At 46.0% G+C, this 15,637-nt stretch overlaps 1 protein-coding gene across 15 annotated transcripts in view; it reads left to right on the forward strand.

Annotated features, from left to right (window-relative positions):
- Positions 1-757: 757 nt before the first annotated feature.
- Positions 758-15,637, forward strand: part of CD46 (CD46 molecule) — a 145,659-nt gene continuing 130,779 nt past the window's right edge. For 7 of the 15 annotated variants that reach the window (XM_059675392.1, XM_059675394.1, XM_059675393.1 and 4 more), the window contains exons 1-3: positions 762-965; positions 10,929-11,123; positions 11,443-11,536. In XM_059675392.1, the coding sequence (XP_059531375.1) occupies positions 854-965; positions 10,929-11,123; positions 11,443-11,536 (401 nt within the window). In that variant the 5' untranslated portion in view covers positions 762-853. Of the gene's footprint in view, positions 966-10,928; positions 11,124-11,442; positions 11,537-15,637 lie in introns of all 15 variants that reach the window. The other 8 variants (XM_059675400.1, XM_059675403.1, XM_059675402.1 and 5 more) reach the window with 4 other exon arrangements.

The raw sequence follows: 15,637 nt of genomic DNA on the forward strand, positions 1-15,637 counted from the left end.
TCCGTATTATTAATTCCTATATATCCGAACAATAATGGTATTCATCACTTCCAAGAATTTGCCATTAATACATCCTTGTCCTTAACTTTTTCATTCATGTGCATTTCCTCTTCAACAAAACAGTTAATTGATGAAGAGCAAGGGCCCATATGTTTATGGCCAGGTATTAATTTACCTTCCCAGGGGTCCTCTCAAGGGAGTAAGGGGCAGAGCATTTACATGAGGGGCTGGGAATGCAGTGGCCACACCATCTTGGTGATTTTGAAATCTAGCAGGCATCGAGAGGATCCAATAACAGGCCTTCAACCACGGAGATCTCAGGCGTCGTCCCTAATGATGCCGAGTTAATGCCAAATGTTGAGCAAGGGCCCTGGTACTACTGGCAGTCTGGTGGCCCCAGGACCAAAGTGGAGCCCCTTAGGGGTGCTGGTCCCTAGGCGACCCCGGTCTGGGCTCTGGGTTTCTATTTTCAGGTCCATGAGCTTTATGTTTCCATCCCGAGTTCCGGAAAGGGCGCAGTGATGACTGGGCCAGCTCTTGTTTCCTTTCCACCCTTTCTGAGTGGAGTGGTAACTGCCCGTTTAAGGACGCGGTGGTGAACCACCATTTCCTGCAAACCCTGTTGGGCGCGGGCGGAGCCTGAACTGCCAAGACCCGCCGGGTTAGAGCGCGGCCAGGCCACGCGCCTTTCCTTCCTGGGCGAAGGCTCCGCCCTGGCCCGAGGCCCCGCCTTGCGGCCCGCTTACGCTCGGGCGTGGTCCAGGCCACTCGGGGTTCCGCCTTCAAGGCTTTTTGAGTGTCCGGGTTGCTGGGTCGGGTGCTGGTCAGCGGCTTCCCGCTCACCTCCCGGAAAATGACGGCTTCTCGCGGGCCTCGGAGGGCACCTCGTCGCCGTCCCTTCTCTTCTTGGAGCTCCGTTGGGAATCTTTTGGTGACGCTCGCGCTCTGGTTACCCGCATCCACCGGTAGGGGCCTGGGGAGGGGGTGCGCTCCCGGAGCGAGCTGGAACGGGTTGGGGAGCCGGCCGCCCGCAGCCGAGGGCGGGGAGAGGTTGGGGTGGTGGGCTGGGTTAAGGGGGACGGGGCTTGGGCGGAGCTGCCCCGGGTGGTGCTGTGCGCGGCTCCAGGGGAGGGAGGACCCCGAAGTGCGGGCGGTAGCGTTTGCTCTGTGGTTTGTACGGAGCCTCGCAGGGCGCTGGGCGCGGCCGGGGTTTGCAAAAGCTTGTCCTCGGCGAAAGCGGGCAGGTGCTTCGGGACGGAGCCCAGCAGGATGGGCAGCGCAGACCCGGCGCTCCAGGTGAGGGCTTGCCCTGCAGTGCCCCAGCGCGTGAGGGTGTCGCCAGGACCCGCGCCCCCCGCCGTGGGTGTTGGCGCTGTGTTTCCTGGGCGGTGTGATGTGTTGGTGCCCCAGGGGTAGGCTGGGGAAGCCCGGGCGGGTGTTATCGGGTGTGTGCTTACGGGAAGTGGCCTGGGCCAGGGTGCGGAGTGTGGGGGCTGGGGAGCGCATGCGGAGCCCTTGAGTGAGAGGTGTGGTTTTGGAAGGGCGCTCAGTGCTTTTGTAATTAAGTTAACGGGCTTCTTGTTGCCTGGATTCGTATTGGCATTGATTTGCTGACTGTTGCGCCCGGTGTGGTCTTGTTCCCATGTAACATACGCAATAACCTATTCAATTACTAAATGTATTTTTGGCGTGTGTTTTGTTGTTGTTGTTTTAGGTAGAGTCATATTTGAGGGGCTATCCAAAGTAACCTAAAAACGTTGGTAGGCAAACCCAGTGAGAAATTAGTATCCCAAGAAATGGACAATAAATAATGTTAATAGGGTTTTCCCCTACAGGTCATAAACGAAAGCTGGGGCTTATTTACGAAATAAGTTTCGTTTTTCGTTGACTGGATTAAGTACTTAATATGCTAAAAAACAACAACATGCTTATTGTATAAAATATACACAAAGGACAACCATTGAATACTTCAATGTATTTCCAGCTGTCGTTAATGCATGTGTGTTCATATACCCAAGTGATTTTTAGTATCGTACTACACAGTATACAGTTTGTATGCTGCATGCTCTCTTTAGGAGAATTCATTCAGTGAATTATTTGCCTTGTATGTGCCAGGTCCTGTGCTGGTTCGGGGGATACACTGGTGACCATTCCTACTTTCATGATCTTTATTTCACTCTTTGTCCGTTTGCACACTCACATACATGAACATAAACAGGAACGGTGTTTTTCTCACTGTTAGATCCCCAATGCCAGTCACGTAGTAGGCAATCAGTAAATAAAATATTTGCTAAAATTTATTGGGACTGACTAACCAAACCATAATACAAGTGTTTGTTTTTTTTAAAAAAAAAAAAAACACAAAACGTTTTAATTGACTTTAAAGAGAGAGGAAGGGGGAGAGAGAGAGAGAGAGAGAGAGAGAGAGAGAGAGAGAGAGACATTGATTTGGTTGCCTCTTGAACCCACCTTGACTGGGGATTGAACCCACAACCTGGGCATGTGCCCTGACCGGGAATCGAACTGGTAACCTTTCCATGCTTTGACAACACTCAACCTACTGAAACATATTGGCCAGGGCCAAAATACTTGTCTTTAAAAAAATAAAATAAAATAAAATACATACATTATATATATATATATATATATATATATATATATATATATATATATATATATGTGAATTGATTTCAGAGAGGAAGGGAGGGGGAGAGAGAGATAGAAACATCAATGATGAGGGAGAATCACTGATCTGCTGCGTCCTGCACGCCCCCCTCCCCCACCAGGGATGGAGCCCACAAACAGAGCATATGCCCTGACCAGGCAATCGAACCTTGACCTCCTGATTCATAGGTCGATGCTCAACCACCCAGCCACTCCAGCTGGGCTTGATGCTAGTGTTATAACCCCAGACAGGTGCTCTGGAGGGACGGAGCATGGTTCTCTGACAGCATTTAACAAACGCCAGGTGGAAGGGAAGGCTTTTCTGCTCTGAGACAGAACAAACTCTGCCGCTTTGGGGCTTGTGCATTTGCTGTTCCTCAGTCTAGGAGCATTGTCCTCCTGCCTCTTGCATAATTGGCTCCTTCTTATCTTTCCAACTCATTGGTGTTGTTACCCCATCAGAGGGACCTTCTGTGACCATCCTATCTCAGGTAAACACACACATACACACACACACACACACACTCACACACTCACACTTACACTCATCCTAACTTGTAATTACCCTTCCAAAACGATGTTTTTGGTTCCCTTCCCGCTAGAATACAGAGATCTTGTGTGTCTTGTCACACTTGTGATTACAAAGGCTCACTGTTTTGCCTCAGTATCAACACTGTTGTATAACTATTAAGTAGCAGGAAGTTAAATATAACATTCAGCTGAGTTTGAAAAGCTCGGGAACAAAACTCCTCCGGCCTCTAGGAGGAAGCTTCTGTAATCATGTTTTCCTTAAACAAATGGATAGCCACATACTTGTCCAGCAGAAAGAGTTTATTCAGAAACAACAAAGAATTGTATTTCAGGACAATGGTCTGAAGGTGAACCAACAACAAGCCCAGAGAAAGAAAGGAGAGGAACTGAAAGTTTGAAGTATAGTGACTTCTCATTGGCCGAGTTCTGGCAGTCTCATCAGCTGAATAGGCAAGGAGGAATCTTTCTCTTCCTCCTGTCGAGGCAGCAAAATAGTATCACTTTCTGTGGGAAATGCATGGTAAGGTCTCTCACATTTGGGATCATCCATAAGTGTTGCTTAATGTGTGTGTGAGTTTTCTCATCTAGCCTCCTGACTCCATTTTAAATGAGATTTCTATTTTTTAATTTTCACATGACCCCTTTTGAATGATTTTTCTCCAAAATTATTGCTGATCAAGAGTCAGGTCTTTCTGGATTCAGTGGCCTTTTGTTCGTTGATGCCAGGAAGGACCGTTTCTGAGTGTCATGTTCCATGTCAGAGGAAAATGTACAGGTTGTAAACCTATCATTGAGTAGTGAGGAATCGGGAGGGGCAGTGAGATCTCCCAGGAATTAACCCTTCTCCAGTTTGCCTTGTAGAATTATTGAATCCCCAAAGGCATACTCAGCACAGAAAGAATTAAGAGCTTTGGGAAGACATACTGCCGGTATAAAACACGAAGCAATTAAGCAATACTGCTCTCTCAAAAGAAACTGGAACAAAATGTCTTATCAGTAAGCCTGTAGGTTGCAAATTCAGAGACTGAATTGGATAAGAATCCATGATCAGTTAATAGTCTATGAAAGAGAGACTTTCGTGAGTTTGAAACCTTCTAATTGGCTTGGTCTGAACATCCTGGGGTAGCTGTCTCATCAGGTGTACTCTGCATCAGTTTTGGGACATTTTTGCCCTCAGGTCACTAGATGGGGTGCAGGTTCAGTCAGGATTAGGTGCTTTTTTTTTAGATGTGTCACCTGAATCCAGGAATGTATCGCCTGAAGTTTGGCCCCAGGAGAGTTGGTTAGCAGGACCTGTTAGAGGCCTTTGTAGCGAGGTTGCAGAGTCTTTTCCAACAGATGAAGTGTCCAGGTCCATCTCCCTGGAGTTCACTGTGAAAAGATTGCGTTACGAAAACATTAATTTTCTTAAAGATTTCTTTTTTAAAAAAATTTATTGATATGAGTGAGAGAGAGGAAGGAAGAGAAAAACATCTATATGTTGTTCCACTTATTTATGCATTCACTGGTTGATTCTTGTACGAGCCTTGAGTAGAGATCGAACCTGCAACCTTGGCGTATCAGGACAGTGCTCTAACTAACTGAGCTACCCAGCCAGGGCAGAAAGTAGTTAATTTTGATAGAAGAACTTAGGCCATTATAATATTGAAGTATATCTCCTTTGACCTGTTGTCCATCAAAAGAGGCAGGGGCTCTGTGAGAGTTTGAGTTCTAAAGGAGGAGGATCTGAGATTTAGAAGGACCAACTGCAGTGCTTTTGGCCAAGGTACGTGGAGGGTTTCTGCAAATTTTGTCAACGAGTCTTAATGCTGTTAGTGCATGTGAACTAAACCTGAGGATTGAGCATGCTCAGTACAGTGAAAATGTTGTCAAACTGGCCATACAGTACAAAACTGTGAAAGCACCTGACTGGTAAAATGGGTTCCCTGACCCCTGTGGGTTCTGGAGGGCTTCTCTAGGTGAGGGCGATCTTCTCACAGGAACTTTAGCCACAGCAGAAGCAGTAGCCTGTCTGCTGGGAAAGCTTCAGTCTAGTGAGAAAACATACAGACCACGACTGAAATATATTCATATCCACGAGATGGGAAAGCTGTACGAAATTCATTTGCCGGACTGAGAATGGTCCGTTAGGCAACTTAAAATATCTGGCAGCAGTTGGATCAGGCTTTCCTGGCTCGTACTTTAGACAAGTGGGACAAATAGGTACTTTTTGGGGCCTTATTAATAGGTGCCCACTAATATTGATGCATAGATGCTATCATTTTGTCAGTGGGCCAGTGGTTTAATGCGTGTGCAGTAGTTCGGAGTGGGAATTTTAGAGCCGCTGGTTGGTCTGGGGTGTTATTTGGCCTGAACCAGAGCTTCTTGATATCAAACCAACACTTGTCAGATTTCCAATTTTGTTTTTCTTTTCCTGAGGCCAATTGTTGGACGTCGCTAGCCAGTTTTTTGATGTTATCATTTGAGGAAATATCCTTTTGGCCATACCAGAGGTTTGACTGTTGTTGGTTCCTTTTAAGGACTGCATTCCTTGTGGAGTCAGGTTTAGAATGCCCTGGGATCTTAATAATAGCTAAAAGTATAGCATCCAGTAATTTCTGAACATACAGGCCATTTTTAAATTTCAGCTGGAAGTAAGAAAGGCATGTTGCTTCGACAACATTCCAAATCATGACCTATTCCAAAGGCATCTCTCCTATCAGTAGAAATATCAGCAGTTAGGCCCTCGGCTAAAGTGCAGGTCAGAATGAGCTTAGGGGACTGTCGTAGCCAAAGGCAAAGATTCCACTTCAGTTACATCAAAAAGTGATGATATTGCATATACAGTTAAATATTTGCCATTTAAATAAGAATTATTACTGAGACATGAGAAGTCAGCCTTACCGGAAGGAGTGTCCTCCAGATCTAATTTAAGGTTTCATCCTTTTCTGGTCAAGGCCTTGTTTTAGCTGAGTGGCTTCAGTTGGCACTTGCCTGACTTTTAAAATCAGGCTGTTTCACTGCAACTGTGATGATGTTCTTCCTTTTGGAGCCAGGCTGCTGCTACTGAAACTTGCTGGCCTACAATCCATCTTTGATAATGTTAAAATACTATTGCTAATAATAGCAGTAATGGGAAATTCGTTCATCTAAGCATAAGTATTTTGACATGAAAGAAATTTAAAACTCTAGTAAAGGGAAATAAATATCTATAACTAAACCAATGAAAAAAAAAAACTTTGAATACAGGCAAAACCTGAAGAAAAAATTATGCTTTGCAGATATCTCTGGAACAAGCTGGCTGAACCATAAAGAATTTAAATTTGGTCTAAGAGTGTATAGAACTGACAACTGTGCTCATTCAGCTCTGGTTCTAGGTACCAGAAATGCAGTGATGAATGAGATAGTCTTGAGGGGAATGAGAATAATAAAGAATTACAATATGAAAAGTATATTGGGGTATCATGATGACATCCCAGTATTTTGAGTGACAGATGTCGAGCCTCAAGGAAGAACTGGCATCTAAGATATAACTGAAAGATGAGTGGGTGGGAAGAATGTCAGGGTTTCTGGTCAAAACTGAAGTAAAATAATGCATGGAGGCCTACAATGCTAAAGTAATTTAATGGGCCCCAAGGGATTGAGTATAGCTTGACAGTAGTGTGCAAGAGATTGAGATAGTGGCAGATTGTAAGTCTGTTAGCCATGCCAAGGAGCCTTAGACATGATACTGAGGGCACTGGGGATCCATTGCAAAGTACCTGACTTGGTAAGTCCTTGGTCACTGTGTCATATCAATATTATTCGGGTAACAATATGAAAAATGAATTGAGTGAATAGTGCCAAGGTGTGGGTAAGGAGACCTATCCAGAAACTCTGGTCACAATCCAGATAAATGATAGTGGCTGTAGAAGTAAGGATAGAACTAGAGCAGTGGTTCTCAACCTTCTGGCCCTTTAAATACAGTTCCTCATGTTGTGACCCAACCATAAAATTATTTTCGTTGCTACTTCATCACTGTCATGTTGCTACTGTTATGAATCGTCATGGAAATATCTGATATGCAGGATGGTCTTAGGTGACCCCTGTGAAAGGCTTGTTCGACCGCCAAAGGGGTCGCGACCCACAGGTTGAGAACCATTGAACTAGAGGCTGAGCAGACATTCAGTTCTGGAAACCAATTGAACTAGTTTGCTTGGTATGCCCGTGAAGAATCAATAGAGCACATTCGTTATGTTATTTGAGACAGCATGACACTTTCCAAGTGGACCTGTGTGGAGTGTCAATTTAATACATAGGTTTGGCACCCCAGCCGGAGATCTAGGATGGAAAGGTATTTGAGAGGTAGCTCTTTTTAGGGGTAATGAAGTCATGGGAGTATATCTACCTGCCCAGGGGAGTCTGCAGAGTGAAATATCAAGAGAACTGCCTATTAGAAACGTCACATTATCCAATCAGGCAGAGAAGGGAGAGCAGTCAGGACAAGCTGAAAACCAGGTGGTCATGCTGTCCTGGGAACCAAAGAGAGCTTTTCAGGCAAAAGGAGCCAAGACAGAGTGACCGATAGCTCCAGGTGTTCTGGACAGCAGCTAAAACTACCAAGGAAGAAAAGGTTAGGAGTCATTGAAGAACAAGGAGGCCACTTAATGACTTTGAAAGTAATTTAGTGATTTTTGTAGGCCTACAAATGAGGCAGTGAGAAATAATTGGCAGGTGTAGATGTCAGTGTCTGCATTTTGGGAAGCAAAGAAAGTTTAAAAAGAGGGTGTTGTGTAGACAGTGAGAGGAGGAGCATGATTGTCAGGTTTCACTGGGGTTCCGGTTTGGTGAGGCATCATGATTTGCTGAAGGTGTCTACTTAAGCAGTTTGAATAAGAGGAACAATAAGAGGAACAAAAAGTGATTTTAATTTTTGCAAGCAGGGAGAGAGTGCTTACCCAGTTTTGGCAAGTGTAGACAAGGTGAGCAGTTCTCTTGATCCATAGCAGAAAACGATTTCATTTTCCCGAAACCCATCTAGAACGTTGGCGAGTTTTCTGAATGCAGCCCATCATCTTACTTAATGTCATCTATGTTAAAGTGTAGCATTGCAGCCAAATAATAATTATATTTAAACTACCTAGAAAAAACTAAGTTAAGGTGCTATTTTTCTGGGTCCTGGAATGTTTAGTTTATAAACATTCACATAGGAAAAAAATTCAGTGTTCTGAGCAAGGGAAGAAATTTGCTTATTAAAAGATGTGGTATTGCATTCAATTATTACAGTGTATATAGCTTGTGATCAGCTGGTTGCCGAACACTGACATGCACATTGGTGGAAGCATGTCTTTCATGGTGTATGTTAGTGGGAAGAAATACTTCGAATTAGTTGAATGGATTAAACAATCTTACTGACTTTTCCTTTTCCATATAGACACTACATGTGAAAGTCATATTAGGAATCCTCTCTCCTTTATCTGCTTTCAAGATAGTTACTGAGATTGAATGCATAAAACAAAGGATACTTGTATAATTTAATTGTGGGCATGCTGTTACATGATTTCTTCGTGGCGGCTCTAGGAAATTCTAGAATGTTGTTGTGCATTTGTATCTGAACACAATTGTATAGAATTTCTAGCCCATGTTTGTTTTCCTATTGAAAATGACAATATCTAGCTCAGGGTATTCAAGTAAATGTAATGTTATTCATCAATAAAATAACATTCATCAATGTTATTTTAAACAATGCTTTTAATTACTAGGGGCTTTGGTTTGCTTTTTGCATTTGTTTTGTTTTGAGCAGTTGATTGAGGAACATTCGGATATCAAGGGCAGCATAGTGTAAATATTGAAAACATTTGCCAGTAGGTGGATGATGGAAATGAAATGTTGGACTGGGTATAGAGTTTTAGAATTTAGAATATGATAAGACAAAAGAGTAAAATTTCACGTGTTTAGAATTCTCTTTACTGGTCTCTCAATCTGAATTAAGACCAAGATTAAGGAAGTAAAAGAGGAAAGATTCCTTAGGGAGCAAAATAGATCTACCTTAGGCCTTAAACTTTATAGGCGAGACCTCTGCATTCTTTTAGTCTTCTAGGGCTTTACTTGATGTGTCTCCATCACATTATTGTATGTAACTGTTCTAAGAGATTGGTTAGGTTTTCAAGCCCACAGATAATTTTAAGCAGCGGTTCTCAACCTGTGGGTCGCGACCCCTTTGGCTGTCGAACGACCCTTTCACTGGGGTTGCCTAAGACCATCCTGCACATCAGATATTTACATTACGATTCATAACAGTAGCAACATGACAGTTATGAAGTAGCAACGAAAATAATTTTATGGTTGGGTCACAAAATGAGGAACTGTATTTAAAGGGCCAGAAGGTTAAGAACCGCTGAAAAGGAAGGCAAATTGCTTAAGTAGAAATGTCAAGAGAGTGAAAACTACCCCCCTCCAAAAATAACAGGGGTAAAAAGTTCTAAAAGCGTAGCAATGAAGTAGCTTTACTGTAGGGATATATATCGGATACACAGCTACCTCAGGGAGCTTCTGAGGTCTTGTATGATCCATTGATCTGTGAAGGAAGATTACATTGCTGTTGACCCTTGAACAACATTGGTTTGAACTACTCGAATTTCTTTATGCCTGCATTTGTTTCTATCTATAATAATAAAAGCATAGTACGTTAATTAGGCTGGATGTCCTCCCGGATGACCTTCTGGATGAAGCTGGGGCTGCCAGGGTGGGTCCCGGGTTCCTGCCAGCGGCTGGAGGGAAGCCCGGGTCCCCGGTGCTGGTGCAGGAGGGAAGCCTGTGCCGGCATCCAGGGGAAGGAAGCCTACTCTTGCACAAATTTCGTGCATCGGGCCTCTAGTAAATATATAGAAACTGCTGGTATCTAGGTTTCACGTCTGTGGAAACAACCAACAGTATTTTCCATCTGCAGTTGGGAATCCGACAATGCAGAGGACACACTGTAGGCATTGTTCACCACTTCATATAAGTGACCAGCATGCAGGGGTTTTTGTATTCATGGGGTGTCCTGGAACCCATCCCTCACTGATACGAAGGAAACACTCTATTTAAGTTTTGGGGAATTCAAAAGTCATCTGTGGATTTTCAACTGTGTGGGGACCCCTGACTGAACTGCTGCATTGTTCAAGGGTCAATTGTGTAGTTAAAGTAATGTTAAGAAAGCAGAATTTTTTTTCAGGTGAGGCTATTCAAAATAATACAGTTTTATTTTAAATGGCGTTTACTCACTTGTAAAAATGCTCACTTCGCTAATATGAAGTCTTATATTTTGAAATAATTTAGTCCATACTATTTCTAGCTATGAAATCCCAATACTTACATAATTACCTCTACACATAGCATTTCTTGAGTACCCACTGGGTGCAGAGTGTAGCAGGAAAAGAAGGCAGATGACCCTGACCTCTAGGAACTTGCCTCCTGAGAGGAGGCTGAGCCTGAGGTGACAAGTCACCATCAGTTTGCATTTCAAACTGTGTACGAGGACCCTGATTTAGGGCTGCATACTGTAGATGATGTCCTAGGGGACAGGTGAGTGTGAAATGAACTGAGAAAAACTGGGAAAGGATGCACAGCAAACCTATTGCTGCTGTCTCTTTAATTTACTGCTGAATGAATATTCGCCTTATTCCTTAAGAAACGATAAGCTCACCAAGGACCTGCCGGCTGCCAGGCCAGAATCTGTGGCTGGTGGAAAAGAGAAAATACTTGACTTTCATGTCTTATTCTCTCATGCCCAGATGCCTGTGATGAGATACCAAGATATGACTCTATGAAAGCCAAGGGTAATCCTGTGCCCCCTGTAAGTGCTGGGTTCGCAGTAGAATATGAGTGTCGCCCAGGATACAGGCTTATTGTTCCTCTTGTTCGACCCACCACTACTGTTTGTCAGCTTGATGGCACATGGGCACCTCGTCTCCAGGAGGCCTGTAAAAGTAAGTACACAAAACTTTTTATTTTTATTGCTCTAAAGATTTTCATACATTTTAGATGGCATATTCTGCTACTACAATGATGGTTTTCTCACATGGAGGTAGGTTTTAGACAGTCATGTATTTTTTCAAGCTTTGAAAAATTTCCAGGTAATCTTTTTCTTGTTAGTTGTCTGGGTAAATGTGAATCTTAAGTTTGGCCTTTTAATAGTTAAAGAAAGAAAAATAGTATTCCCACAGTAGAGCAACGTAAAATTTTGGTTTTGATTCAGATCTGTTTTGGAGTTTGTGTAAATCAACAAATTTAAAAAATTTCTTTCAGGAAAATCATGTCCACAGCTAGCAGAGCCCCTAAATGGCCGCCTAGAAGGAAATTTTCAGTTTGGTTCACAGGCTAGCTACTCTTGTAATGAGGGGTAAGTAGAGGAAATAGGTAAATGTTACTACTTTTATTTTTGTTTTGCTTCTTTTCTAAATATTCCCATAATGTTGATTTAATTTTGCTTTGTGTGTGAGAAGTTGTACTTACAGCCAATCAACTCTTGGGCTTCTTATAGAGATGGAAAAGATGTGTAATGAACAGAAAGGAATGTCCATTGAAGTAAAGCAGAACTGTATAATACTATCCTATCTAATAAAAGAGAAACATGCAAATTGACCATACCCCTGAACGCTTCCCATTGGCTAATCAGGGTGATATGCAAATTAACTGCCAACCAAGATGGCGGCTGGCAGCCAGGCAGCTGAAGCGAACAGGAGGCTTGCTTGCTCCAGTGATGGAGGAAGCCAAGGTTCCCCGCCTGCCGCTGCCGGCCTCTGAGCTGCAGTCTAAGAAACAATGTTGCAATTATAGAAGCTAAACCAGCCCCAGATAGCTGCTTTTAGCCAACTTCGGCCTCAGAGCTTAGAGCGGCAGTGATGGCAACAGTGTTTCAATTATAGAAGTTAAACAAAGCCCAGATCCCTTTTAGAAGCCAAGGCCTCAAGCTGGAGCCAGCCTCAGAGCTAAAGCTGGTTCCCAGTTCCAGTGACAGCCATAGAAAGTAAATAAATCCCAGAATAAAAAAAAAAAAGAAAAGAAAAAAAGGAGAGGCTGGGAGCTTCAGTCACCCGCCAGCCTGAAAACGGCCCTCAGCCCCTCACCCAGACTGGCCAGGCACCCCAGTGGGGACCCCCACCCTAAAGGGTGTGTGACCAGCTGCAAACAGCCTTCAGCCCGTCATCCAGGCTGGCCAGGCACCCAAGCAGGAACCCCACCCTGATCCAGGACACTTTTAGGGCAAACCAGCCGGCCCCCACCCGTGCACCAGGCCTCTATCCTATACTACAGGCAGGGTGGGACAGCGTGAGCTGCCATCCGGGCCCCATGTGCAGCCTTGGGCAGCGGGGCATAAGCCCCGCCCCCAGCCGGGACCCCTGTGTACCACCTGAGCCCCCAGACGGGACCCCCGTGCCACCTAAGCCCTGCACTGCTAAGCCCCGCCTCCAGCCGGGACCCTATGACTATTAGAGAGCAGGAAAGTGCCACTGGGCCCTGGGTCACTGTGGTGATCCGGCCATCGGTAAGTAGAAAAGTGCGGCCTGTAGGCAGCCCCCAGCTGCGCCTGATCCGGGAGCAGGAAAGCAAGCCTAGCCTGCGGGCAGCTCCAAGCTGGGCCTGCTCCCTGGTTGCCATGGAGACCTGGGAGTGGGAAAGCCCGGCCTGTGGACAGCCCCCAGCTGGGCCTGCTCCCCGGTCGCCATGGCAATCCGGGAGCAGGAAAGCCTGGCTTGCAAGCAGCACCCCCGTCCTGGCCATAGCTCAAGGGAAAGTACAACATGCAGTGGAGGCCAGGAGCCTGAGAGATCAACACAGAGGGGCTCCTGCTCCAAGCCTCCATGGTGTGGCTGGGGGCAGGCCCCCAGCAGACAGACACACACACACACACACACACACACACTGCCTGCTTTGAGCCTCCAGTGTGGCTGGGGACAGACCACCAGTGGGGACACACACACACAGCAACTACTTCAAGCCTACGTGGCGCGGCTGGGGGCAGGCCCTAGCAGACACACACACACACACACACACACACACACACACACACACACGGGACGCCTGTTCCAAGCCTCTGCTGCCAGACTGTGGCCATCAGTAGGACATCCACTGAGGGCTCCCGGACTGTGAGACGGGCAGGCCGGGCTGAGGGAACCCCCACCCCCCAGGACACGAATTTTGTGCACCGGGCCTCTAGTCCTATATAATAAAAGCCTAAAATGCTAAGTGTCCGACTCTTCGTTTAATAAGTTGCTATGATGCCCACTGACCACTAGGGGGCAGGCGCTCTGACCGGCAGGTTAGCTTCCTGCTGGGGTCCGGCCAATGGGACTGGGAGAGACAGGCCGGACACGCCCTGGAGCCCCCTCCCACAGTTTCTCCCTGGCCAGCCAGCCCCTATCAGCCCCTGCAGTCCAGGCTGAAGGACCCCATTGGTACACAAATGCATGCACCGGGCCTCTAGTTCTATATAATAAAATGGTAATATGCAAATTGACCAAACAGTGGAATGACTGATTGCTATGATGCGCACTGACCATCAGTGGACAGATGCTCAACACAGGAAGCCAGGGGAGCGCCGCTCAGCCAGAAACCGGGCTGATGGCTGGCGAGTACAGTGGCAGTGGCAGGAATCTCTCCCGCCTCCATGGCAGCGCCAAGGTTGTCCTAATGCTGGCCATCAGTGGGACATCCCTCAAGGGCTCCTGGACTATGAAAGGGCGCAGGCTGAGCTGACGGACACCCCTTCCCCCCAGTGCACAAATATTATGCACTGGGCCTCTAGTATATAATAATAAGCCAACTATTAGCGTTAAAAATGTAGTAATCATGGTGACTTTATCCTTGACAACAAGTTGCACCCTACTTAAAATGGCCACCTTTCAGAGTTGATGGAGGGCTTATAGAAATGGGAGTTAGAATTGTCAGCCAAAAATAATCTTAATATTGAGACTAGAGGTCCAGTGCACGAATTTGTGCACCATTGGGGTTCCTCAGGCTGGCCTGTGTGATCGGGCCAAAACTGGCTGTCTGACATACCCCAAGGGGTACCAGATTGCGAGAGGGTGCAGGCCAGGCCGAGGGACCCCACCAGTGCACGATTAGGGCTGGGGAGGGAGGCAGGATGTTGGCCAGCGGGGAGGTACTGTGGGATGCTCTAGGATGTGTCCGGCCCATCTTGCTCAGTCCCAATCAGCCGGACCCCAGTAGCAAGCTAACCTGTGGTTGGAGTGTCTGCCCCCTAGTGGTCAGTGCACATCATAGAGACTGGTCGACCAGTTGACTGTATGCCCCTTAGTGATCAGTGCATGTCATAGAGAGTGGTTGAGCAGCCTTAGCATATCATTAGCATATTACACTTCGGTTGAACAGCTGACAGGTCTACTGGACACATAGCATATTAGGCTTTTATCATATAGGCTTTTATCATATAGGCTAACTCTGTCAGGTGTTAACCAGACAAAAGTTGACCTGGTTAGCCTGGACCATAATGTTGCTCAAGATCTCTTAGGGGAGCCCAGCCAGCATGGCTCAGTGGTTGAGCATCAACCTATGGACCAGGAAGTCACTGTTTGATTCCCAGTCAAGGCACATGCTCAGGTTGCAGGCTCAATCCCCAGTGTGGGATGTGCAGGAGGCAGTCGATCAATGATTGTCTCTCAACATTGATGTTTCTATCTCTCCCTCTCCCTTCCTCTCTGAAATCAATAAAAATATTTTTTAAAAAAATAAGAGATCTTAGGGGAAAGCCTTATTTTTGAGACTGCTTCAAAGGAGTGAAAATGTCAAAAAGAGGTAGTGAGCATTTAATAGTAGCCTTTGTTCCATGGGGCTCATATAATAGTATATATTTGGGATATTGGAAATTTATGAAAAATGTGCATTACATGTAAGTAGAATCTAATCCAATAAAAGAAAAACATGCAAATTGACCATAACTTCACTACACCCCCAAGCCACACCCACCAGCCAATCAGAGTGACTGTATGCAAATTAACCCAACCAAGATGGCGGCCGGCAGCCATGGAGCTGGAGCAAGCAGAAGGCTTGGTTGCCCAAGCGATGGAGGAAGCCAAGCTTCCTGCCTGCCCTGGCTGGCTGTGGCTTCCACTAAAGGCAACAAAGTTTCAATTATAGAAGATAAATAAATCCCAGATACTTGCTTCCAGCCAGCCTCCACTGGGAGCTTGGGTGGCTGGGGGCTGTGGCCAGCCTGCAGACAGCCATCAGCCCCTCACCCAGGCTGGCCACACCTTCATGGGGTGAGGGTCCCTGCTGGGGGGCTTGTCCAGCCTGCAAACAGTCCTCAGCCCGTCACCCAGGCTGGCCAAGCACCCCAGCGGGACCCCCACCCTGATCCGGGACACCCTTAAGGGCAAACCAGCCAGCCCCCACCCATGCACAAGGCTTCTATCATCCTATCTAATAAAAGACCAATAGGGTAATTAACCATACCTCTGATACTCTTCCCATTGGCTAA

Source organism: Myotis daubentonii, chromosome 18, assembly GCF_963259705.1.
Source record: "Myotis daubentonii chromosome 18, mMyoDau2.1, whole genome shotgun sequence".
Classification (NCBI taxonomy): Eukaryota; Metazoa; Chordata; class Mammalia; order Chiroptera; family Vespertilionidae; genus Myotis; species Myotis daubentonii.